Source organism: Eschrichtius robustus, chromosome 10, assembly GCF_028021215.1.
Source record: "Eschrichtius robustus isolate mEscRob2 chromosome 10, mEscRob2.pri, whole genome shotgun sequence".
Classification (NCBI taxonomy): Eukaryota; Metazoa; Chordata; class Mammalia; order Artiodactyla; family Eschrichtiidae; genus Eschrichtius; species Eschrichtius robustus.
This window is the reverse complement of record NC_090833.1, coordinates 50,781,096-50,808,440: the sequence shown is the minus strand read 5'-3', so window position 1 is coordinate 50,808,440 and position 27,345 is coordinate 50,781,096. Positions and strand designations below refer to the sequence as shown.

The window sequence follows — 27,345 nt, the reverse complement described above, 5'->3', positions numbered from 1 at the left end:
AATAGGAAAGTCATGGTATAATCATGCTTCACAGCCATTGAAAGTGAAGATGTAAATATGTATTTATTGATATGGAAAAGATGGTCACACCATATAACAAGGAAGAGACAGGTTAATAAACGCTGTGTGTAGTAGGAAGGTAGGTTTGTAGGCAGCTAAAAGTCTGAAATGTTCCACATGACAGTGTCAACAGTAATTATTTCTGAGTAATGGGGTTATGGGTAATTTTTAACTTTTTCTTTGTATGTGTTTTTATTTTTTAAATTTTGTATGTGTTTTTATTTTTAAAACTTTGTACAGTGAATAAATATGTCTTTTGTTCTCTTATTACCAGAGAAAGTAGAAGTCAACAATATTAAAGACCAAAAAGAAGAAATAACCAAAAAATATTGTAAGGTACTATGTGAAATTCCATGGAGACAGATGAAGTAGGTGGTATTTCTAGGAAATTTTACTGTTTCAAAGTGGCTCCCAGGAGAGAGAGCTTAAATCAGTAACCATGGAAGAAATGAAAAAGTTATCAGAAGATGCTTTCTGAATTCAAAGTGCAAGGTCCAGTTGGCCTCAGTAAATTCTTCCAACATTCAAGGATATTGATGATATTAAGTAGGGTGACCATATAATTTATTAAAGGGAGTTTTACTTGGGACAAGTGATGTAAACTGGAGCTTTCCCATGTAAACCTGGATGAATGTTCACGTTACTATTACAGCTTTTTCTAAGCAAAGAGCAAAAGGCAAGCTTCCAAGTTTTTTTTTTTTATTCCAAAATGATCTTTATATCAGAACTTCACAAAGATAGTGTGTGTGAACATGTACATGTGTATGCTCACACACACCGAAGATCAATCTGGCTTATGAATATCGATGCAAAACCCTTCAATAAAATACCATCAAATAGAAGTTAGCAGTACATTAAATACATGGTCAAGTGGGGTACATCACAGGAATGTGAGCTTGGTTCAGTATTGGAGAAGCTGGGCTCCACATTAGATCAAAAACAGAAAAATCTATATTGTCATCTTAACAGGTGCCAAAAACGCTTTGCTAAAATTCAACATCCAATGATATATTGATTGTGGCAATGGTTATGTGACTATATACATTCGTCACAACTCACTGAACCATATTCTTTATAAAGGTGAATTTTATTGCATGTAAATTATATGTCAAAAAACTTAACTTCATAAGAATAAATAAAATCAGTCTTTGGTAACAGAAAAAATATCCAACACACATTCTGGATTATAAAGAAAAAATTTAAACTTAGTAAAATTAGAATAAGTAGGATTTGTTACTTTTGTTGCTTTATTTTAAATACCGCATAGTCTCATGACAAAACAGCATCATATTTTGTGAAACACAAGAAGCATGCCCGTTTAAGTCAAATGCATGATAAGAATGCTCATTTTCATTGAAATTATAAACCTGACTCAGAAAGTACCAGCCAGGAGACAAGAGAAAGTAGTAATAGATATAAACATTGAAGTGGAACTTATGATTTGTAGATATTTGAAGTACGTACCTAGAAAGAAGAGAATCAACTGGAAAATTATTAAAAACAGTAAGAGAAGTCAGTAAGACACATGGCTAGTTATAACTGGTACTGGTAGGGACAGAAGTGGGAAGAAAAGGAAAAACTGGATGCATCCATCATCCACTAGGGAGAGGTTTCAAAGGTATCACCCACCATCATTCACATGTTCCTGACATGCACCAGGCCCCAGGTCAAGCACTGCAGGGTATCCCTTTAACCTCTAAGACATGGCTGCTGTCCTCTTAGCCTGTGGCCAGAGACTAGGTTGAGTATAAAGAAAAATGACAAAGGATATTGTGGAAGGAGGGGTCATCACGCAGCAGAACAGGAATGACAGTCCTGGGGAAAGAGGGCTGAGACTATAAAATAAGGAGAGAAAAGAATGGGTTTTCAGAGGTCATGAGCTGGTGCCTCAGAGCCTAAACCAGCCTTTATACCCTTTCCATCAGGCCCACCTAGTGTGTTAGCTTTTTTATTTTTTTTTAATTTAACATCTACAAATTGTGAGAATCCATGGTTTTGAAAATCTGAATGTTCAGCCTCTCTTGAAAAATTAGAAGCTTCAGCAATGAATGACACCCTTTTCTGCAAAGGGCAACAGTTGGCTGGAATTGCACAGTGGCTGTCTGTCTCCTTTAGATGCCCCCCAGCTCTCCAGTCTGCTGAGTGCAAATACTCTTTCTTGTAGTGCTATCACTCCTCTGTCTGCCTGCCCTTGGAAGCATTTCAGTTGTTGATAATAAGCTGAAGTGAGATACTGGGCACACGTATAGACAGTTGACTTAGTCACGCTATTGGGAAAAGTGGTGGAAGCATTTGAAGAAATTAAATATTTTCTTCATTAAATGCACAATTTCTTCAAACCCAATAATACATCCCTAGTTCCCTCATCTTATTTTTAAAATTGAAACATTATATACATTTTTTTTGTTTTGTTTTTTTAAAATTTTTATTTATTTATTTATGGCAGTGTTGGGTCTTCGTTTCTGTGCGAGGGCTTTCTCTAGTTGCAGCAAGTGGGGGCCACTCTTCATCGCGGTGCGCGGCCTCTCATTATCGCGGCCTCTCTTGTTGCAGAGGAGAGGCTCCAGACGCGCAGGCTCAGTCATTGTGGCTCACGGGCCTAGTTGCTCCGCGGCATGTGGGATCTTCCCAGACCAGGGCTTGAACCCATGTCCCCTGCATTGGCAAGCAGATTCTCAACCACTGCGCCACCAGGGAAGCCCTATATACATTTTTTTAAAATTCTTTATTTTATTTTTGGCTGCATTGGGTCTTCGTTGCTATGTATGGGGTTTCTCTAATTGTGGCGAGTGGGGGCCACTCTTCCTTGTGGTGCGCAGGCTTCTCATTGCAGTGTCTCATTGCAGTGACTTCTCTTGTTGCGGAGCATGAGCTCTAGGCACACGGGCTTCAGTAGTTGTGGCACGTGGGCTCAGTAGTTGTAGCTCACGGGCTCTAGAGTGCAGGCTCAGCAGCTGTGGCACACGGGCCCAGTTGCTCCGCCGCATGTGGGATCTTCCCAGACCAGGACTCGAACCTGTGTCCCCTGCACTAGCAGGTGGACTCCCAACCACTGCGCCACCAGGGAAGCCTAGGCTGTGGTTTTTTTCTAGCTTATAGTCTATATCCGGCTTCCAGAACTGCCAGGTATAATAAAAGCACTAGCATTAATTGCACTTTCCCTTCATTTTTGCTGAAGAAAAGTGGAAGTTTTCATGTTGCCAGTGATGGAGTAGATCAAATGTAAGCAGCCCTCTGAAACTGTAACTAGCTATTATTGATGAAGAAAAGAGCAGTGTAATTCCCCCAGATTTGACTTCTCTAAAGCTAAAGGTTATTTTTACAGACTTTAAATAAATATTTATAACCTGTTGCTTGTGCCCCCAATTCCATTTCCTCCGTGCACTCCAGGACTTTCTGTCCCAATTATCTTTCCTTTCGTATCATTAGTATTTCTCTTACCACTAGTCACTTCTCAGGAAAGAAAAAAAGTTTAAGAAAATCCTATCCTTAAGAACCCTTCCATGACCCATCATGGTGATGTTTTATTGCTTGCTTTCCTCTGAGTCTAGGCGGAAGCACCTGGCACCCCGTCAGAACTTGAAAAATGTTTTCTCAGTTCGAATCAACCACATTTTTCAGAACATAGTCTACTGGCTTCCTCCAGTTTCTTACCACCCACCTAAGGTGCAGCTCCTCCCAATCTGATTTCTTCCTGCACACTCCCTCCCTCTGTTTCTATCTCCCTCCCTCTGCCTCTCCTTAAGATCCTCAGGTATCTCCCAGATATCATCCTCCCTCCCTGCAAACAAAACCAAATCCACAGTCCTCATATTCTTCAGCATTTCTGCCACATTTGACAAGTGTCATTTTATTTTTTATTTTTTTATTTTATTTTATTTTTTTTTAAGTTTTTCCCTTTTTATTCTTTTCAATCTTTCCGGTTAAAAGGAGGAATTCTCATTTTGTTGAAAGTATATTTTCAACACCTCTCTATCCCTTAATAGTTACCTTTACTTCCTCCCTTCCCTTCTTTCTTCCTTCCCTCCTTCCTTCCTTCCTTCCTCTTTTTCTTTTCTTAAACAAAAAAAAAAAAGAGCAAGCCCTGGGCTCAAAACGTTAGCCAAGCAACAGAATCTGGCCCTAATTTAGTCACGGTCTTTTTTTTTTTTTTCATTGTACTTATTTTTACAGTTTCCTTCTAATTACTGCAGGTAATAATATACTTTCCTTCTTAAAAATAAATATGAAAATGTCTTTTATGTGAAAAAATCAAGCTCAAGAAAAAGAAGTAATTGATGGTACAGGTGGTGATTAAATATGGAGGAGTAATCACTGAGAACCGACAAGTGTCATTTTAAATCACTGTTTGCTGCTGGTATCTCCAGTGTGATTGGCAGAGCCTCCAACTTCATTTCAGCTCTTCTCCCCTCCTTCGGTAAGGCCTGCTGCAGGCAAAAAGCCTCTTTCTCGGCCTTTGGCCATCTTGCTGAGGTCCTGTCCTCTCCAGGTCAAAACAGGGATAGGAAGGAGTCCAGATCACAGAAAAACAAAAATTCTCGCTTGAAGGTTTCACTCAGCTAGTGTTATTGGAAGATGGCTTCTCATGCTCCAAATTGGGCAGGTTAGAATAGACTCCCTTGGGATCCTTTTTGCAAGAATTCTTCATAGACTTTCTGTTATTCCCCTCAATCAGCTGAAAGCAATCTCCTCATCTTCTAAAATGTTAATATTTTAAGTACTTGTGAGCAGTAGAGATGCTTTTCACTCCAGGAGTTTCCAACCTTCGGAGCACATCAGATTCACTTGGAGAACATTTTTTTTTAATAAAAATGGCAATACCAGGTCCCGGGCCTATTGAGTGAGAATCTCTGTATCGGGGCTCTGTTGTGTTTGTTTTAAAAATTCCACAGATGATTCTGATGCTCACTTAAGGCCGAGGATATGAGAACTAGCTTATTGTATGGTTTATAATGTGCTGCTTACGTCCTTCCTGGATTCTCAACTTCCCTGGGGTCTTTTTCATCTTTACAATACCCTCTACAGAGCCTTCATTGTAACAGATTTTGAGTGTTTTGTGGTTTGAAGGACTTTGAAATGTCAGAGTTCTAGCAGAGAAGCTTTGTCACCAGTATTTGTTCAGTCTCCAAACTGAACTGCATGTAGATTCGGCACTCAATAAATATTGCAGGAAGAGCTGGCTAGGTGGTTGGTGCCTAGGAAAGAGAAGTGAGGCAACAGTCTGGTTAAATAAGATGTACTGGTTATGGTTCCAGGATCTGTTTTGAGAAATCTCATGTCTGGCTGTGTTCTAAGAGTTTCATGCGTATTACCTCAATTAATGTCCACAACAATCATTTGATAGAGGGACTATTATCCTCATTTTTCGATGAGGAAACTGAGTGTCAAGGAGGGGAAGTAACTTGACCCCCAAGCCACGCATGTGTAAGTTACACAGTCAAGATTTAAACCCAGGTTCTCTGACTTCAGAGCGCGATGTCTTAAATACTGTGTTGTAGTGCTTTCCATTCAAAGGGAGTAGAGCTTTAGAGCAATTTGGGCAGATACTAGGGTTAGCCACTTCCTTCCTCCCTCCCACCCTCCTTCCTTCTTTTTAGTCTGTCTTCCTCTCTGTAGCCTGTCTGTCTGCTCTTGTGATGAGATTATTTCCGAAAATTCATCCTGGCAGCACTTATGCAAATTGGGTAGGATTGGAGCCATCCTCACATGCCCAAGACTCATTGAAGCTATTGTAGTTGGGGGCAGACAGAATGCTTTAGTAATAGAGGCAGAAAGAAAGGGGAGGCTATCAGAGGTTAAGCAAGTAAAATTGAAGAGATTTAGTGATGGTTTAGATGGAAGACATGAAGGGGTGGAGAGATCTAGAATCTGTGTAATTTGCTGTGGCCGTCTGGAGAGATTACTGTGTAATTCATTCTCAAGAGAAGTAGTGGATTTGGGGTAAGGAGAAGTGAGCTTGTTCACAGACAAGTTTGAAGGACCTGTGAAAAGTAGAGTGGAATTGTCTCGTAGGTAGTTATATATTACAGTCTAGAGATAGGTCAGCCCTGCTTAGGGACATGAATCTGAGAGACATCAGCACATTGGTCATAGTTGAAACCATGGAAGTGGATGCTGTTGTTTAGAGAAAGAGTAGAAAGAGAAAGGGGAACCCAGAGAGCAAACATGAGGAAGCAATTTCTGTGACTTTAGTAAAGCATCTTGCCTCTGTCCTGGATGCCTTTTTGACCCTGAAGAAATCACTGGCTCTCTCTGAACCTAATTCCTTGCTGATAAAGGTTAGTGTAGGTGATTTCTAAAACTCCTTTCAGAGCTGACATTCTGTGGTTCTAACACTTTGCATTAGTTTTCGGGACTGCTTTGGGGCAAGTAGGGCATTTATTTATTGCTGAATTTTGTAACCTCGCTAGTATCTGTAAGCCCATGCAATTACATGGAACCCTCATCTGTCTTTCTGATAAGCAGAATGATTATCCTGTACATGTCAAGTCCACGATCATTCTTTCAAAATAGCCTGGAGCACCATGAACATGGCAGGTTTGAGGAATCCACCTGTGTTTCATGAGCTGTGAGCCTCTGAAGCCAGACCCCTGGGCTTAAATTCCTCTACCCCTTAACTGGTTATGTCATCTCAGGCACCTACGTTAACCTCTCTGTTCCTCCTTTCCCTCATCTATAAAATGAGGATCATAATCCTAGAAATGGTGTAGGGATTAAATGAGTTCATATACAAACAGTACTTAGAAGGGTACCTGGCACATATGCCCTCAGTAAATGTAAGCTACTATTGTATGACGATGATGATAATGATGACGACATTGTCTGGTAAAAGTGTCATAACCGTAAGGGTTGAAGAAGTCTCCTCTCTTAGACTTCCAGTTTTCAAATGGAGAGTGAAGAAGAAAAATCTGTACCACTTCCTAATCAGCGGAACTTTCAGATGATAGAACTCCATGGGTGGTAAAAATTCATTTCCTACCAACAAATTGAGCTGCAGGTGAAAGACGCATACTGATGCTGAATTACGGTTGCATTCAGTTTATAAATTAGTAAGTATGAGATAGGAGGAAATAGAGCACCCCTCCATAATACATATTAGCTTAAAGTACAACTGGGTGAAAGGAAAAGAACAAATTAGAAACTGCCCTCTTTCTCAGTCCTAGGATTCACGTTCTTCAAGCGTCTTAGAGGTTAGGTGACTCTTGGCTATGCAGCTGCCATCCTCTAAAGCCAAAAACATTTCCCTAAAGCATGTAGTTTATGAATCTTTAGGTCCGGGGCAGCAGCTTCAAACTTCTTCAGATCTTTTGACCTGATCTTCAAAACATACCTACAAGGAGTCAGCTACCTGGAGGGAAGGGTGTGCACCTCTAGGAATGGTAACTCTTGAAACTTCTTGAATCTTTTAATGGTCTCTTCCCCTTTCCTCTTCCGATTTTGTCTGAGAGGGGCTGGGTTCATCTTGTTTATCAGGCTCAGCCAGATGTGTGTCTGTGCAGTTCATTATATGCCAGGAAAGACAGTAGCACGACAGCAGGAATTCAAAACAGGGTTTAAAGTGAATAAACGAGAATAAGCCTCTGGGATTAGTCCCAGTTGAAAAGTTCAGCGCGATCAGGGAGGGCAGCTGCTGCTGTTGGGGACAGACAAATGACTTGCTGCGGGGAATAGGATTCACTGATCTAGCCACATTTTTAGTTTCTGATGGCCTCTCCACCCTGTGGGGTCCACCTCTTCTCAGGCAGACTCAGAGAGTGAAATTCTTAGAAATGTGGTTTTTCTTATTTCTCCTTCTTAGAAATTGTCCACCTAATTGCAGATGAACTTTTCAGTTCATACTTCGTAGACCACAGAAACTGTGTGTCTCTAAAAATTACTAATGGTCTTAGGGAAGAAGGCGGGGAGAGAACTTTATTTCACAGAATCAAACTAAAAGCAAGAAAACAAAGGAAGCTTTTTGATGAGAGTAGGGGAAGAGTAGGCAGGGTCATTCTGCGATCATAGCACTAAGTATTTTCATTGAGAGAAGCCTGTTTGTATAGGGCCTTTACCATTTGCAAGGCCTATTATGGACATAGATTGTTTGATCTTTACAACAAAGAGGTTGTGTCCCCACTTCATAAATGAGAAAAGCAAGCCCAGAGAAGTTGACAGACTTGTCCAAGGTCACTGTGCTGGAAGTATGATTGTCTGACTCCAGGTTTGGTACCTTTTTTTTTTTTTTTTGCTATAGTCCTACTGGCACTAATATGTTGAGCCCTTTTAGAAGTTTCCCAGACACCCAACTGGAAGGCCCAAGTATATAATCCAACTAGATTTGCAGCTTTTGCATGTTTTAAAGTTAACTTTATACATTATCCATAAAGACATCAATTCTTTTTTCTTGCTTGCCAGATGGGTTAATCTTTTAAGGGAAAGATAGCAGACAGGTAGAGAGAAACATGAAAACAGTAAAGGACAACAATCATAACCTTGGTTTATGGCCTAGGAGAAGTTTAATGCCAAAGAGAAGGCACTAAAAAATGGGTACTGCCTAAAATGTATAAAATTGGCGAGGATCAACAAATGATACCAACTCATTGTTCTACTTTATTCGAAGGACTTAAAGTAGAGAGTGGGGGCTGGATGGCTATTTTTAATATCGTCCCTGATACTCTCCCTTGAAAAACATTGAACAAAATAACTACAATTCACGTATATTTGTTTGCTTGAACTTTGGGGAGGACCTAGGCTGTTTAAGTTTCCTCTATCAGGCCTCTGAGACCCCCTTTCTGCCTTTTTACTTCTTCCTTATAAAGATTGTAGCTCCATGCAAATGGCGTGATGGCTTTTAGCAGTTATCGAAAATGAAAGGTGAGGGGGTCAAAAGCCCCTTACTAAGCTTGTGCTTTGATCTTCTAATCCTTGCTGCTGCTTTAAAGTTTTAAGGATTAGATTAAGCAACCTCGAGGGTAGATGCTAGGAAGAGTCTCTGTACTTACTGACTCTCAGTAAGTGTACAGTAAATGGTTGATAACAGTTTCTGAGATCATCTACTATTTTTCTTTCATTATGATAACAAAATAAGTTCCTTGCGGCCAAAGTCGCGTCCTCAAACACAATTCTCATTCCTTCCATATGTAATAACAGCCCCCACTGAGTTCCTCTGACGTTACTTTAACTCTGTTTCATTTCATGAATTATGCTTAGGAGGATATTGCAGAACCGACTGAACAGAATACACGGATTGCAGTTGAGAAAGTCAAAGGCTATGAAATGGGCTTCATTTCCTCTTTCATGCCTTCTTAGAAATAAGTAACTTTCAGGGCTCTTTGGGAACAGGGCCAAGGAGAACCGATGGTTCTGTTGGTGATCTGTAACTGGCCTCAGACAAGTGTCCAGTGTTTGTGTGGGGCTCCTGGAGGCTATTGGTGTTTAGGGCCCCAGTGAAAGGCAGCTTGAAGGGCATATGTGTGTGTTTCTGTCTCCTTTCTTTGTCCTGTCAAGGCCAACTAGCTGTTCTTCCACTGATAATGTTGTGTGTCAGAGAGATTTGGAAGCTTAGCGTTCCAGTTTAGAGTTAGACTCGTGGTTAGCGTTTGAACAAAATATCTTCATCCCGACTAAAGTATATTCTTATTCTGTTTTGTCCTCCATTTACATTCCAAGTTCCCATTCTGTTTTTCTCTATATCGATAACATTTTGAGGACTAACTTGATATACAATAAAGTGTATACATTTTAAGTACTTATTTAATAATTTTTTACATATGTTGATGCCTGTGTCAACAGCACCCAGAACAGGATATGGAACATTTCCTTGTGTCCCTCCCAGTTAGTAGTCCCAAGGGTAACCACTATTTTGGCTGCTACCTCCATCGATTGCTTTTGGCTGTTCTTGAACCTCATAAAAAGGGAGTCAAAGAGTATGCACTCTTATGTGTTTGATTTCTTTCACTCAACATTGTACTGTAACTCATCCATCTTGTTGAGTAAAGAATTCCATTGTATAATGTGTTCACCCTTTTAACTGTTCTGTTCATGGACATTTGGGTTGTTTCCAGTTTGGGGCTATTATGAATAATAATGCAAGGAACATTCTTGTACATGGCTTTCAGTAGACATAAGTGCTCATTTCTCTTGGATATATACCCCAAAGTGGAATTTCTTAATCATAGAACATGCATGTATTTTCTTTTAGTAGGTAGTATGATGTACTGCCAAACATTTTCCCTAAGTTGTTGTACCAGTTAACACTCCTGAGCTCCTATGCTTTGAAAGTACACTTTTCCTCTGCAATATTTTTATTCTAGATAGGTGATATTAGTTAATGTGGGATATGGAGACATTTTCCAGCCTATCTCAGATTATACATGTACACGTATTTTTGTATTTCACATTCATTCAATATGGATTCAGAGGTGGATATTTGCCTTTTTATATGCTTGGGGGTTTAATAGTCAAAAATTGCTCCTAGATGTTTATAGAACCCCTATTTGCTGTAGCCCCAAACTGGAAACTGTGCAAACTTCCACTAGTGTTTGAATGGATAAATAAATTGTGGTATATTTAAAGGGTAGAATACTATACAGCAACATTATGTTGAATCTCAAAAATAAAATGTTGAGTTAAAAAAAATTGCTCCTAGGAATTAAAAGGAAACTACCTGTTAGTTTGAAAAAATAAAATATTAATCACAATAAAGTTTAATGAGTAGATGTTTGATTTTATGACTTACTCCTAAGTGTGGTATTTAATTCATACCCAGAGTGAAACCAGAAGGGTTAATTGACTTAGGGAAGATCTAGATCCTGCTGCTCTTATTTTTGCAACAGGCTGAATTGCATTTTATGGCTGTTCTTTTCTTTCATTATCTTTTATTCCTTTGAGATGAAGCAGTAACTCAATATATTAAACACTGCTTAGAATCCTCAGCACTGAGCATTTTAACTCTGTCAAGTGTGTATAAGCAGATGGTTTAAAAAGAATGGAAACTTAGGACTTAAACGTCTTGGTTCACATAATGGTTTGTTCAGGTAGCCTACCTGCATGGGCTGGAGGGCACTGTAATAATGATATTCTCGATATGAGAAAAGGAATTGTCAATGTAAGGAGCACTAAGAATCAGTCTAGAAAAGCCTATTAGGCTTTTCTGGACTTTCAAATACCAGAGTTCTCTTCCCTTTTGGACAGAGCTACGTTAGTCCATTCATTCATTCATCATTCACTTGCACAATGACTCAACAACTGCTTACTGAGTGCTATGTGCCAGGCCCTGTTCTAGATACTAGGCTTATAGCAAGGAACAAAGCAAAGGCCTTGCCCTCATGGAGCTTGCCTTCTTGAGGATGAGGCAAGAAAACAATGTATACATATTGTCATGTGGTGCTCTGGAGGAAAATGAAAACAGAGTGAGGGGGATGGGAGTGTAGACTTGGTGTTGGGAACTGTTGTTGCTTTTTACAAGGAAAGGTCATTCACACAGAGAGCTGAAGGGATGGAACAATTTGATGTCCACTGGAAGAAGAGTAAGCTAAGTGGAGGGGGAGGATGCCGAAGCATAGCAAGGAGGCCTCTGCAGTTGGAGGAAGGCAGTGACTGGGGAGAGCTGTTGGAGGTGGGTAGGCAGAGGGATGGCAGGGACCCAGCTAGAGCTCTACGGGTCATTGTAATGACCTCGGCTTCCCCCCCCCCCCCCCCCCCCGAGTGGGAATCCACCAAAGGCTTTTGAATAGGGAAGTGACTCTTCAAGTCTTATTTTTAAGGATGACCTTGAACATTGGGTGGAGAATTGACTGTAGAGACAAGGGTGTATGTACACCTCTCTAATAGGTGTATGTTTGATTTTGCAGTTATCACCATCTCTGTGCTTTATTAGTAAAGATAATTATTGTGTTTATCCAGACATGGATGAACAGTGTTGGCACATTTGAGGCATACTATTGATAGAAATAATTTAGTAATATGCAAATTAGCAATATGCTATGGATATTATAAAATAAGCTCTATAGTTAATACTTTTTTCCTATTTATCCAATATTGATTTCCTTCCGGAAGCTCTTCCTCTCTCTTCTGTTTTTATTCAGTACTGTTGTACCATTCTTGCAGCTGCTCATGCTTGAACTTCAGTTGTTTGTGACTCCCCTCTGTTCATCCTCCATACATCCAGGCAGTCAGGTTCTGGGTTGTTACCTTCCGGTCTCCACATCCATCTCCTTTTTCCCAACTTTAGTTTAGACCCTCTTTTCATCTCAGAGTTAGCCATCAAATTCTCCATCTTTATTTTTTTTAATAAATCTTTATTGGAGTATAATTGCTTCCAATACTGTGTTAGTCTCTGTCGTACAACAAAGTGAATCAGCCCCATGCACACATACATCCCCACATCCCCTCCCCCTGAGCTTCCCTCCCACCCTCCCCATCCCACCTCTCTAGGTCATTGTAAAGCACCGAGCTGATCTCCCTGTGCTATGCTGCTGCTTCCCACTAGCTATCTATTTTATATTTGGTAGTGTATATATGTCGATGCTACTCTCACTTCGCCCCAGCTTCCTCCTCCCCATCCCCCACCCCCGTGTCCTCAAGTCCATCCTCTATGTCTACGTCTTTATTCCTGCCCTGCCACTAGGTTCATCAGTGCCATTTTTTCTTTCTTTTTTAGATTCCATATATATGTGTTAGCATACGGTATTTGTTTTTCTCTTTCTGACTTAATTCACTCTGTATGACAGACTCTAGGTCCATCCACTTCACTACAAATAGCTCAATTTCATTTCTTTTTATGGCTGAGTAATATTCCATTGTATATATGTGCCACATCTTCTTTATTCAACTGTCAATGGGCATTTAGGTTGGTTCCATGTCCTGGCTATTGTAAATAGTGCTGTAATGAACATTGTGGTACAAGTTGCGTTTTGAATTATGGTTTTCTCAGGGTATATGCCCAGTAGTGGGATTGCTGGGTCATATGGTAGTTCTATTTTTAGGTTTTTAAGGAACCTCCATACTGTTCTCCATAGTGGTTGTATCAATTTACATTCTCACCAACAGTGCAGGAGGGTTCCTTTTTCACCACACTCTTTCCAGCATTTATTGTTTCTAGATTTTTTGATAATGGGCATTCTGACCGGTGTGAGATGATACCTCATTGTAGTTTTGATTTGCATTTCTCTAATAATTAGTGATGATGAGCATCTTTTCATGTGCCTCTTGGCCATCTGTATGTCTTCTTTGGTGAAATGTCCATTTAGGTCTTCTGCCCATTTTTTAATTGAATTGTTTGTTTTTTTGATATTGAGCTCCATGAGCTGTTTGTATATTTTGGAGATTAATCCTTTGTCCCTTGTTTCATGGGGAAAGCAGCAAAAAGAATATAGGTTTTGAAGTGAGATCTTGATTCATATTGGTTCAGATCTTTCTTCTTCCATGTAGCTATAGGGCCTTTTGCAATTTTTGTACCTCACTTGTCCCTTTATAAGATGAGCATAACAGTATCTGCTTTATAGGATTAGAATGAGAATTAAGTGGAACTATAGAGTGTTTAAAGGGCCTGGCAGCATTGGGCACTTAGAAAATGTTGGTTCTTTCCACCTTCCATTCTTCCACTTCCCTCTATCTAAAATCCATCCACCTGGCAGGCCCTAAAGCATAGCTCTCATTGTGTCATTCCTCTTGTCAACAGCTTCCTATTGCCCCACACGTTAAATACAGGCACTTTTGTTTGGCATTCAGAGCTCCAAATCTCTGACTCCAACTTTAATTTCCACCTTTTTCCCATTACCTTTTCTTCTCCATGTACTTTATGTATTAGCCAAATTTGCTATTTTATACTCATGCTTCCAATTCCATATAAAATATCTATTAAAATCCTACCTGTCCTTCAAATTCTGTCTCAAATACCACTGCACTCACAAAGGTGCAAACAATCTGGAAGTGGTTTCTCCTAGTCTGAAATGTTATTGCACGTGGAGGAGGCACCATCGTGCCCATGCTCTGGAGCCAGAAGGGCGAGGTCCCACCGCTTGCTGTCATCCTGGGCACATTACTGAATCCCTGCATCTCAGTTTCCCCTGAAAAATGGAACAATGCTACTTACTTCCTAGGGTTAGTGTGAGGATTAAATGAGATTCTACATATGATGCACCTTGAATAGTGTCTGGCACTTGGAAAATTTAAATCAGTTTCTATAATGATAGGTATGAATAATCAACATTATTTCATTATCAGGATCTGTATTCTATGGGGAACTTCAAATTAAAAGCTGTTTGAGAGACAGTGGAAAGGGTATGGACTAGGATTCTCATACTGGATTCTAGTACTGGTTCCCACTACTAAACAAGCTATGTGATGCTGACTGTGCCGGCCTCTCTGGATCTTACTTTCTTCAACTGCAAAAAGGAGGCCAAACAAAAATCACTAAGCTCTCTTTCAGTTCACCTAGGCACATGGATATCTAATAGACACTTCCAACTCAAATCAACCAAAACAGAACTCTTAATTTCTACTCCTCTAAATGCACTCTTTCCCTATCTCAGTAAATGATACTGCCATCTACCCAGTTTAAGTAAAACACCTCTGAGTTGCCTTTGAATTATCTATTTCTTTCACCATCTAAATCTAATCCATCTGCACATCCTATAGGTTCTACTTCCAAAACATATCCTGAATCCATCTACTTCTCCCCCATCGCCATTGATACAACCCTAGTCCAATAATCTCTTGTCTGTACTGTTGCCATGGTTCCTAATCCATCTTTGTGTCCACTCTTGCCCTCTTTCAGCCTGTTTTCCACAGAGCCAAAGTAATATCCAAAACATAAACCAGATAATATCACTCTCCTGCTTAAAACTCTCCAGTGGCTTTTCATCATACTTAGAATAAGAGCCAAACTCTTTTACCCCCTCATAACACTCTCCCCCTTATGCTTCAGCTGCACGGCCCCTTTTTCTTTTCTTGCCAGCTCACCACACTTACGTTTGCCTTGGGCCTTTGCACCTGCTAGTCTCTATGGTTGGGAATATTCATCCCCCAGATGTCCGCAGGACTTGCTTCTTGTCATTTAGATCCCAGCTCTATCTAATTGCCCCCTCCCTTCTACCAGTAGTGCTATATCACACCACCCTATTTTATTTTTTCCTAAGGCTTACCACTATCTGAAAAATAGCCCATGTATTTCTCTCTTCCCCCCCAAATAGAAATTAAATGTCTACATATTAGGACCTAATTCCTACCACATTGCCTGGCACATAGTCGGTTATGTGGGGAAAAATCTGACTGAATACACTAAAGAATAAATATAAACCGATTTTTAATGATATGAAAGTTTATGTTACTTACATGAGCCAAGTATTGTGTTTTTATTTTTAAAGTTCAAGGACCTATTTGTTTTCCCCTCATCAAATTCCTCATCCTAAATGAATATGATTGAGCACATATGCTTGTGCTGGAAATACGATTCTAAATAAAACAATAGTAATACAGGTTGGTTTTTTCCCTCTTTGACCTAGTTCCCAGATTTTCCCATTCTCTCCAACTCCTCTCCTACAGTACCACCTTGATGCAAATTACCATCATCTCTGGCCCCGAGGATTGCCTCCTCTCTGGTCTTTTTCTGTAGGTTCTAATCTCCCAATAACGTTATTCCCCGGACTGCAGCCATGGACCTTTTCAGTCGCCATTATACCCATGGCTGGAAAACCTTCCGAGTTTTCATTGTTCTCAGGATCAAGGTCCACCACCTCACGTCCCGCCAGCTCACTCTCCACTCCAGGCCACACTCCCTCCCTCCCTTCCTGGGTCCCGCCAGCCACCCAGCTGGCAGCCCTCGCTTCCCGCTTCCCAGGCAGTTCTACACCGCATCCTTTTGGCCTGCTTCTAGGGATCTCAGGAGATGGTCCCTTCCTCAGGGAAGGCCTCTCTGGTTAGGACGAACTCCACTCCTAATCATACAGCCCCACATCGCCAAGGGCCTCTCTTTCAGAGCTCTAATTTTATAGATATATACTCCTGAGTATGGTGGTAACCTTATTAATGTGCGTTAAAGAAGGTTTGCGCTCACTGCTCTCTGCGGAAGGAACGTACTGACCGGCGGCCCAACCACTCCTTCCCCCTCCCCGTAGGGCTGCGGCGCAGCTATTATGCGTTAAGCGGGCGCCGCGAAGAGAGACATTGCAGGGCGCCTGCGCCAAGGGGCACGCATGCGCAGAGGGACGAGCCCGCTGACAGATTCTCGGTGGCGGTGGCGGCGGCAGCGGCCCTGGACTGCGGGGAATGGGAATCCTAGGTCTTTGAGCACCGCCCCCGCCTCCCTGCCCGCGACATGGCTCAGGAGAAGATGGAGCTGGACCTGGAGCTGCCTCCGGGCACCGTTGGGAGCCCGGCGGAGGGCGGCGGCAGCGGCGGCGGCGGGGGCCTCAGGAGGTCTAACAGCGCCCCCCTGATCCACGGCCTCAGTGACACTTCGCCGGTGTTCCAGGCCGAGGCGCCGAGCGCCAGGCGAAACAGCACAACGTTCCCGAACCGCCACGGCCTGCTACTACCGGCCTCCCCCGTCCGCATGCACAGCAGCCGCTTGCACCAGATCAAACAGGAGGAGGGCATGGACTTGATCAATCGAGAGACCGTCCATGAGCGCGAGGTGCAGAACGCAATGCAGATAAGCCACTCCTGGGAGGAAAGTTTCAGCCTGAGTGACAACGACGTGGAGAAATCCGCCTCCCCGAAACGCATCGATTTCATTCCGGTGTCGCCAGCACCGTCACCCACCCGGGGAATTGGGAAGCAGTGTTTTTCACCATCCTTGCAAAGTTTTGTGAGTAGCAATGGATTGCCTCCAAGTCCTATTCCCAGCCCAACGACCCGATTTACTACCCGGAGAAGCCAGAGTCCAATTAATTGCATTAGACCAAGTGTTCTTGGACCATTGAAAAGAAAATGTGAAATGGAAACTGAATATCAGCCAAAGAGATTTTTCCAGGGCATCACCAACATGCTTTCTTCTGACGTTGCACAGCTGTCAGATCCTGGTGTGTGTGTATCTTCCGATACCCTTGATGGAAATAGCAGCAGTGCCGGATCTTCTTGTAATTCACCAGCGAAAGTCAGCACTACCACCGACTCTCCTGTGTCACCTGCCCAAGCGGCCTCTCCATTTATTCCAGTAGATGAACTTTCATCTAAGTGATTCACCCACCCATCCTGAGACTCGGTTTTGTTTTTGTCTTTGCAATGAAGAGAAAAATGAAGTTGGAACAAGCACTGAACTTTGTCGATTAATTTGAGGCTATTTCCTATTTTACCCTTTTTCCTTTTTTGGAATTTCCTGAAATGTTGGTATTCTAGAGAACTTTTATGTCAGATTCCTGCGGGTGCCCTTGAATTCAGTGTAGTAATATTTTCAGACGTTTTCCCAATAAGTGTGTTGAAGCATACATCTTTACGCTGCTAATATGTCTAAATACATATGTCATCCCTTGATTTTTTAAAATAACTGAGAGCTCTATTTATTTATGCGATTATTAAGTTCTGATGCAAATATAAATGTTGAATTAATCAGCATAGTAAACTGATGTTTTAAAATTCCCTACTTCATGCCCACACTAATTTTTAATGTTATTTTCAGTGATTGCTAATTTCTATTTGATGAAGAACAATAACTTACCTATGTACAGGTATTTTTAAAATGTTAGTTTTATCCATCCAGTGGTTGTCTGTTTTACCCAGGAATCCTTGAATATTTAATTTTCTGGGTACAAAAGTGGATGGGGGACGGTGATAAAAGAACAGAATATAAAAGTTTGCAACAAATCTTTTAAAATTAAATATATAAAAGTAAACATATTTAAAAAACATTTTCTAATGAAATTTTAATAGTAATTCTAATAAGTTGTACAAATATAACTACTATACAGAATTTCTTTTTTTTTTTTTTAAACCAGAAAGTGCATTCTTTTGGGCATAATCCTAAAGTGAAATGGGACAGTGCCTTGCAGTTTTAGCCCACTGTACATAGGCTGAGGCCAGGTTCTTTGTACCACTGCAAATTTAAAAGTTTTTCCATTGTAGAAAATGTGTGGGAAGCCCTGTTGAACTTCAGCAGAGCACCCAGGCAGATGAAACTCTCTCAATCATTAATATGCTTTAAAATACCCAATCGTGCCTCAGTGAAAATCCTTGCCAACAAGGAACCAGTGCCACTTTTGGCTGCTTTTATGCTCTGCCCATCTGTCACCTTCTTGGTTTTCCCTGGCTCAGGAAGGAAGCAGCTGTTTCCTTGCCAACAGGTCCTTCCTCTCCACCTCCCAAGAAACTAGGGCATCATCGGTTAGACAAAGGTACAGTGTGACTCAGACTTCTGACAGTAGGCAACAACAGGACCGTGGAATTGTTTCAGGAACCTCTGTGGTTAAAGCTACAGCTGGAGTTGACTGCCTGGGGGATGTCGTGTAATTCAGGGGCAGTGACTTGCCAGAGAAAATCAGGGGAGAGTCACCTAGGTAAATCATTATTTAACTTAGGTTTTGTTAAAGGTAGAATTGTGAAATGTTCTTTTCTTTGCCTTTTACAATTAAGACAAAGTATGAAAATATTTAATAACAAATTTTTTTATATTATACTTCCTTATATTTCCTGTATCTTCCTTAACTAGATAAGTAGGTAGATAGAAAGAATGGCAAACAAAAGGGGAAGGGGAAAACAATAAAAGAGAGACCAAGAAACCGAGACAAAATGTTCCGGCTCACTTTAAGTTATTGCCTACAGAGACTTTAACAATTACGTGGAATTTTTACAACTATGAGAATAAATGGAACTGGTCAACTTTTGGCAGTTGCCTCAAGAATTCAGTGCATTACATCGAGGGTAAGATTGTGTCCACAGGCTTAAAATTCTCTATTCTGGGTAATAGGGTTAATGTGCTCCAGTTCTGACCTTGTTCCTCAAATTCAAACGTATATGTCCAACTTCCTGTTGGGCACTTTGACCTGCTTCCAGAGGTACTTTAACCTCAGCATCTTCAAAACAAAATTTATTATCTCTTCATTTAACTTGTTCTTGGATTACCTAAATTGATGTCATCCTATCTAATTTCTTCAAACCATGGGAAGCATCTTTGACTTTCCCTTTTCTCTGTGTGTCACATCCAGCTCAATCACCAAGTCCTGTCTACTTGTGAAGTGAATCTTGTGTCTGCCCTTCTCTATCTCTGTTGCCCTGATTTAGCTTAAGTTCCGGCGTAAGTGATCTCCCAGCCTATTTTCTTACCTCCCTTTTGGCCCAGTCTTCACACTGCCTCTAAAGTGATCTTTCTAAAATATAAACTTGAGTTTGTCGTCCTCCTGCTTAAAAACTTTATATGCTTCTCCATTTTCTACAGTTTAGGGGATGCTTTCTTTAACTTGACATACGATAAGGTCCTTCATGAGCTGGCTGTACTCTAACACAGGTTTAATCCTCTGCTCATCCTGTCCCAATTACACATCCTCCCTTCTTACTCTGTAAACACTAGACCACTTGATACTCTAAATATGCCGTGTACTTTCATGTGTTTGTACCTTTGATTAAATTGTTCCTTTCCCTAAAATGCCATTCCTATCCTTTTTACCCAGGAAAATGCTGTTTCTTTTTATTGCATTTGAATGTAACTATGAAATAATGTATACCTTCTGCTTATAAAAATATTTAAACAATGCAGATATCTATATAGTAAAAAAAAAAAAAAAAAAGAAAGAAGGTCTGCCTTTTACTATGTAAAATTCATCTTCCCTACCCATAGGTGATTTCTGTTAATAATTCGTTATATGTTATACAAGATGTTACTCTGCATTCCATGTATATGTGTATATAAATTCAGGAAACCAACATCTCACTGACATCTCTCTTTTCTTTCCCTCATATCTAATCATTCACCAAATCTTATTGATTTTATCTTCCAGAATCTATCTTCTTTCATCTGTACTGCCACCTGGATCCAGCCTACCATCATTTCTCTCTTAGGCCTCCCCTAATTCCCACTTGTCCCTTCACACTCATTCTGGTTGGCTACCCGTTCATCCTCCATACAGCAACTACAGTAATCCTTTTAAAATTGCAGATCTGATCCTTCCATCTCCCAGCTCAAAGCTTTTCATTTGCTTCCTGTTGTTCTTATGGTATACCAAAATGTATTAATTCTGTGCTAGGTGGCCCTGTGCAGTCTGGCCCTTGCCTCTCCCTCCCCTTGCTTTCTGTGCTGCACCCTCACTGGCTTGCTTTCTTCTTGTTCAGTACGTCTTGTTCTCCTGTTTTATGGGCTTTTACCAGATCCTTTTCCCTGAAGGTATAGAGAAACTTTTATTTCTATAAGTTTATTTTTCTATATAGGTGGTAAGTTTTAAATCAGATAAGGCTCTAAGAGTTTATATAGACAATTTAGATTATTATATTATTGCTCATGGCTTCAGTCGTTACTCTATAGAATGTAAAGGCTTAGCTCATGTAAGAATTATCCTCAAAAAAACCTTTTTAAGGTATTAGTATTGCTAATCTATAAACTTTGTGCTAGAAGCCCCAAAGCACATATCAACATTGAGTTAAAGTACAGTTTGTCATATATAACAAACCTCTGTTGTGTATTTTCCTTTATTATGTTTCTTAAAAACACAGTATAAATGGAACATATAATTAATGGTCACCAAATCTGCAACTGCTGGATGTCAGAACCTTTAAGCATACTTAAAAGATTGATTGCAATCAAGAATAACCTGTATGGGATTGCCTTACGGTGGTTCACATTTATCAGTTCAGCCGGCTACATACCTACAGCAAGAGACCACTCTTAGTTTTTGGCATATAAGGGGGAAAGGGTCAAGGCTTATGAGGGAAACAGGACTGAGAATTGTTTTCTTATTGGCATGTTTTTAGATGAGTAGAAAAAGTCTGAAGATCCAAGAGAGAAGTGGGAGACTGGGGGGAATAGTTGCCAAAACAACAAACAGAAGAAGATGATGTAACTGATATTTCCTGAGTAGCATCAGAGAATAGAAGAAAGAGTTGGTCTTGGAAAGGTTGTCTAGAATATTTTTTTTTTTTCTTTTGCAACAGGAAGGAGAGTGAAAAGGCTAGGCAAAGATAGCAGTAAATGTTGAACTGATTTGTGTTGCAGGAGTTTAGGGGTTTGGAGGAAGGTGTATATGAAAAGTGAAAAGAATTTGTGTCTAATTGCTTCTGTTTTCCAACTTTTAAGGAGTGTAGGATGTTTGAGGGTGGGGCAGGAGTAGATTTGGAAGCTTGAATGAAGTAAAGGTTTAATGCTGCCTCTGTGAGAATCTGTAAAGGAGTGCCAGGGGTGAGTAGGAGCTTTATTAGGCCACATTGGATGACAGGTTGCAATTGGATGTCAGGTGCAAAAGAAGTAGATTGGATTGACCTAAGTTTGGGAATTGGTTAAGCGGGAACTAGGTAAAGTCAAGTGTGTGAAGCAAATAAGGATTCGACTGAAAGTGGAGTTGAGTGATTGGCCAAGATCTTGGAGATGCTAAGAGAAGTCAGCAGTGGGTCATGGAATAGGCCGTTTTTTTCCAAGGTCTTACGTTACAATCATCCATGACAAAGTATACAGAGAATCTGATCTCACTGCAGAACTCTCACTTTAGCAGTTTTGCCCATATTTTTCATGTCTCATTTTGTTCAGAGACTCAGTCCTGAATCAGCAAGCCTTGAGTTCCATTTAGTTGATTTAAAAAAAAATTTTTTTTTGAGTCAGATTGCTCACTGTAGCCAAGACAGTTCTTTATGCCTTCCCTACCTTGCCATTCAAGTAAAAAGGTTTTCTTAAAAGTTGATATGACCTTTATACTAAAAAGTATATATAAAGTACTTGCTACATGTCAGGCACTGTTCTAGCTGCTAAACAAATGTATTGTTTCATTTAATCTTCGTCAGTATCCTCTGAGATTAGTGCCATATTATCCTCATTTTATAAGTGTCCTCACTTATAATGGAGGCACAGAGAGATTAGGTAAACTTGCTCAGGATTCCGAACTGGGAGGTAGTGGTTAAAAACACAGACTGTGGAGCTGGGTGGCTGAGGTAAGGGTCCCTATAGGTAAAGTCCTTACAGCAGTGCTGGGCAGTTAGTATCAACTATCATTACTATCCTTGTGGTGCTGGTGGTTGTCATTATTGTCATCTAGTGTGGACTTGCTAAGGAGTCTTCTTTATTATCCATGACTGATGAAACTCCTACTTTCACACTCAGTAACAGTATACTCTACCCTTCTAGGCAGCCTATCCTTTTATAAGATGAGAGTTTTTGACGTTGGAGTCTTTCTTACACTGAGCAGACATTTCCCTCTGGAACTTACACCATTTAATTCAAGTCCTACTCTCTGGAAAATGCAGAACAAGCCTTATCTCTTTTTTAGATGATAGCCTTCCCTTCACAAATCAGAAACACTGATCCCTCAGTAATGACCTCTTCTTACTTCTGGATTTGGGGAATCTTGAGCAATTTTTTTAGTGTACTTCCTCTGTGAAATCAGGCTATCATTGCTCGGCAGCCAGGATTTTCACAAGATTGTGATCCCTTTAAGACTGTTTGCTTTCCCTAGTAGAAAAGCAAGAGATGGTCTAATAACATGAGCCATTGCCAATAGTAATAATAATAATTAGCACTAATATTTATTGAGTATTCAATAAGGGCCTAGACACTATTTTCCATGCTTTGAATGTAATGAGTTTATTTAATCCTCATGACAACCCTGTGAGGTAAATGCAATGATTATTCCCGTTTAACAGATGAGAAAACCAAATACATTTTCTCAAGTCTCTGTTACTTTCTATTTTTTTTTTTCCATTTAAATTTAAGTCCTTTTTGTCTTTTCCTCATGAACAGACTTTTTTGGTTTCGTTTTTCGAGATAAAGCCTATTTTCCAGCTTGCTAGGGTTGCCACTTGTTTTGAATCAAACGACATGTTTACTTAAAATGATGGCTTTAGACATTATTATCATATTAGAGGAAGCAATCAGGAGGATTGTTTTCTTTACTAGTAGGTTAAAAAAAATTAAAGTTGTATAGAAGGATATCATGGTTTACATATTTTTAAACTGATTTGCTATTTGAAATAAGAAATCCCCAAACTACAAATTTTAAATTATTGTTTTTTTAAAAAAAATATATATATATATATGTTATATATGCTTTGTTATACTTGAGTTATACAGTATCATTGGTTGTCCTTAGATTTTCACTCCTGGGGAAACAAAAGCAAGAACCATTTGACCGCCCCCCCCCCCCCCCCCCCCGCGCCAAACAAACTCTTTAAGGTAAAAATGTATCATTTTTAGAGGAAAAGTAACAGTAGGATTTAAAGAGTGATCCAAAATCTTTTATTACCTAATTAACAAATTCACCTTCTTTCTCTATAAGAAGCTCTCCCCAGAGGTTAGAGATTTAAATTCAGAACACTTGAGCAATCCCTGAGAAACTATTATTCTTACCTTTACTTCATAGAAAATCACTGTTCAGCAAAAGGACCCAAAAAGGAAAACTTGCCTTTGAACGCATTTTAGAATTGGTGCTTAAACTTCAAGTTTCACAGTGTCACATCCCTGCATTAGATATTTTGAAACAAACCATTGAAGGCCATAATTTGTTCCAAATTAATATCATTTTTGGAAGTTCAATAAATATTTTAAAATCACCTCAAAAGTGACTTTTGATTCTACCTATAAGGGAAATGAATCTGAAAAAGAATAGATAGGTAGATAGTTAGATATATATATGGGTAGGTAGATAGATAGAGATAACTGAATCACTGCTGTACACCTGAAACTAACACAACATTGTAAATCAACTGTACTTCAATTAAAAAATAAGGAAGTTAACCTTAGGGAAGTTAAGGGATTTACCCAAGCTCACAGAAATAGTAAGTGGATGCAAATAAAATTTGTACATAGATCTGTCCCCCCCCCCAAAAAAAGTGACTTTTGGTTCAATATGTAGCTTGTTTGTGAAAACAGTTTTATAACAGAGAGGTTAGGCAGGTGACATCAAATACTCCAGTCCTGTGCATGCACAACTAAATGTACATGCACATTTGCACATACACACACCTGACCTGCTTTGTGAGTTTTGTTCTGTGTGCTTGGAGCCTTATTTAGCTTTACTCCCATTTTAGATTTCCCCTCATTTTCCTCTCCTCGGTTTTCTTAGGTAGGTTAGACTTTGTAAATTACACACACACACACACACACACACACGCACACATAGGTACTGTTGGAGAAAGTGTTTTGTGCCTTGATTTTGCATCAACTTTCCAAATTCCAAGTGCTGCCCTAAAAGAGAAATAGGTATTTGGTTCTCATACCTAGGATTTCTTTGTGCCTGATTTCTATTTCTCCTTTTTGAACTTTTGGAATAAACACTTGGGAGATGTGAAAATCACTCATTAACAAATTCTCAGGCAGTGTGACTGAAACTAGAAAGCAGAGAATGTATAGCTTTTATTTACCTGTGAAAGTTCAGTTCTGTATCAGTGCCAGGGATAGTTCTGGTTCTTTTCCAATTGCCTACAATGGTCTTCCAAAACAAAGTGACCTCTAAGGCTTGGCTAGCAAGGCAGGTTGTGAAAGAAGACAATTGAAAAAGATCTTTTGTGCCCTCGCAAAATAAAATTGATTGAGGTAACCATTCCTGTGATTCAGATGATCACTCCCTCTTACTTTAAGGACAAAGAACGATTTCACTGTTGTAATGCCCGGAGGGTTACTGGAACTCCAGAGTGACAAGTAGCTATTGAGTGTTGGTGTCTTTTGGAAAGAAAAATGCGAGGTGTTCAGGAAGGGATGGGAGTGAGGACATGATGCATGGATTGGGTATTCCTTTTGGCACGTGAGCCCTCGGACTACCATTGTGAGCTCCCTGTTGACTAGAGAGTGACATTGATGGTGGTTTTCTTCATGAATGTTTTTTCTTTGTTCCACTTCATTTGGGATTTGGGGTTGAATCAGTATGTGTTTAAGAATGTCTTCAACCATCTTTCCCTTAATGGCCTAGTCTTTTAAGTTTTCTAAAAAATGGTAAATAATAATAATAATGATAATTATCTTTCATTATTATCAAAGGTTACTTTGAGTCAAGAATTAAAGTTCTTGGAGCTCTTTACCTTACCAATTTATACTAGGTTTCTAACTCAATTAAAATTCTACACCTATCTATATGGTCTTTCTCAAGGCCCCATTTTACCACACTACTTGCTACCAGTATTTCTAAAATGCAAACCTGAAATTCAACTTTAATAGCTACCCCTTAACTTCAAGATTAAGTCCAATTACACAGTATGATAAGCTGCATATCTCCACATACCCCCTGAACCCCAGGACTCTAGCCATACTGAGCTGCCTGGGCTCCCCCAGCTTCAGGCTCCCATGTACTGTCTGTGCTTTGACAAGCTGTGTCCTCTGCTGAGAACAGCACTTCCTCCCTTCTTCCTCTGCACTCCTACCAATCTTTTTTTTTTTTTAACATCTTTATTGAAGTATAATTGCTTCACAGTGGTGTGTTAGTTTCTGCTTTATAACAAAGTGAATCAGCTACACATATACACACGTTCCCATATCTCCTCCCTCCCGCATCTCCCTCCCTCCCACCCTCCCCATCCCACCGCCCCCCAGGCGGTCACAAAGCACCGAGCTGATCTCCCTGTGCTATGCGGCTGCTTCCCACTAGCTATCTATTTTACATTTGGTAGTGTATATATGTCCATGACACTCTCTCACCCTGTCACATCTCACCCCTCCCCCTCCCCATATCCTCAAGTCCATTCTTTAGTATGTCTGTGTCTTTATTCCCATCTTGCCACTAGGTTCTTCATGACATTTTTTTTTTCCCTTAGATTCCATATATATGTGTTAGCATACTGTATTTGTTTTTCTCTTTCTGACTTACTTCACTCTGTATGACAGACTCTAACTCCATCCACCTCATTACAAATACCTCCATTTCATTTCTTTTTATGGCTGAGTAATATTCCATTGTATATATGTGCCACATCTTCTTTATCCATTCATCCGATGATGGACACTTAGGTTGCTTCCATGTCCTGGCTATTGTAAATAGAGCTGCAATGAACATTTTGGTACATGACTCTTTTTGAATTATGGTTTTCTTAGGGTATATGCCCAGTAGTGGGATTGCTGGGTCGTATGGTAGTTCTATTTTTAGTTTTTTAAGGCACCTCCATACTGTTCTCCATAGTGGCTGTATCCATTTACATTCCCACCAACAGTGCAAGAGTGTTCCCTTTTCTCCACACCCTCTCCAGCATTTACTGTTTCTAGATTTTTTGATGATGGCCATTCTGACCGGTGTGAGATGATACCTCATTGTAGTTTTGATTTGCATTTCTCTAATGATTAATGATGTTGAGCATTCTTTCATGTGTCTGTTGGCCATCTGTATATCTTCCTTGGAGAAATGTCTATTTAGGTCTTCTGCCCATTTTTGGATTGGGTTGTTTGTTTTTTTGTTATTGAGCTGCATGAGCTGCTTGTAAATCTTGGAGATTAATCCTTTGTCAGTTGCTTCATTTGCAACTATTTTCTCCCATTCTGAGGGTTGTCTTTTGGTCTTGTTTATGGTTTCCTTTGCTGTGCAAAAGCTTTTAAGTTTCATTAGGTCCCATTTGTTTATTTGTGTTTTTATTTCCATTTCTCTAAGAGCTGGGTCAAAAAGGACCTTGCTGTGATTTATGTCATAGAGTGTTCTGCCTATGTTCCTACCAATCTTTTTTCCTTAACTAACTCCTTAAAAACTTAGCCCAAGGGGGCACAGCTTCTGGAAAGCCTTTCCTAATGGCCTCTGCCTCTCCAGCCCTGGTGAGTTAGATAGCTTTCTTGTGGGATCTTGTTATACCCAGGACTTCCTTCTATAAAGGCAGTTAACAGGCTGATGTGTGTTTGGGTGGTTTCTTGTTTCTTTAACCTATGTAAAAGCAAAGGCTCTGTCTTTTACTTCTGTTCCTAATGCCTGTGCATAGAACATCATAGTTACTCGAATTTATATTGAGTGGATGATTAATGGATGGATAAGTGGGTGAGCAAATGGCACAGACTGTTTTTAAGAGAAAGGAATGTAGTAAGATTTTTAGTGGACCAAGTCTAGTCACATGGCTGGGCTCTTTATAGTTTGCTAAGAGACTAGAAATTCATTTGTTAAATAATTTTGATTGGAGCCCCTGCCTCACACTGGCTAGTCTCTTAGGCTACGTCAGTGTACAAGGCAGACTCCCACCCTTGTAGAGCACACATTCTGCTTACATCCTAACAGG

The 27,345-nt window shown here is 40.1% G+C and overlaps 2 protein-coding genes across 7 annotated transcripts in view; both read left to right on the top strand.

Annotated features, from left to right (window-relative positions):
* PIP5K1B (phosphatidylinositol-4-phosphate 5-kinase type 1 beta) overlaps window positions 1–27,345 on the top strand; it is a 354,990-nt gene that overhangs the window by 81,073 nt on the left and 246,572 nt on the right. Inside the window, exon 1 of one of the 6 annotated variants that reach the window (XM_068551824.1) lies at window positions 17,673–18,533. The exons of the other annotated variants lie outside the window; for them this stretch is intronic. The gene's annotated coding sequence lies outside the window, so the exon portion shown is untranslated. Of the gene's footprint in view, window positions 1–17,672; window positions 18,534–27,345 lie in introns of those variants that run through there. 6 annotated transcript variants of the gene reach the window in all.
* PABIR1 (PP2A Aalpha (PPP2R1A) and B55A (PPP2R2A) interacting phosphatase regulator 1) lies at window positions 16,250–17,511 on the top strand. Its single transcript, XM_068551830.1, has one exon. It carries the CDS (start codon window positions 16,358–16,360, stop codon window positions 17,219–17,221), a length of 864 nt encoding a protein of 287 aa, XP_068407931.1. The 5' UTR covers window positions 16,250–16,357; the 3' UTR covers window positions 17,222–17,511.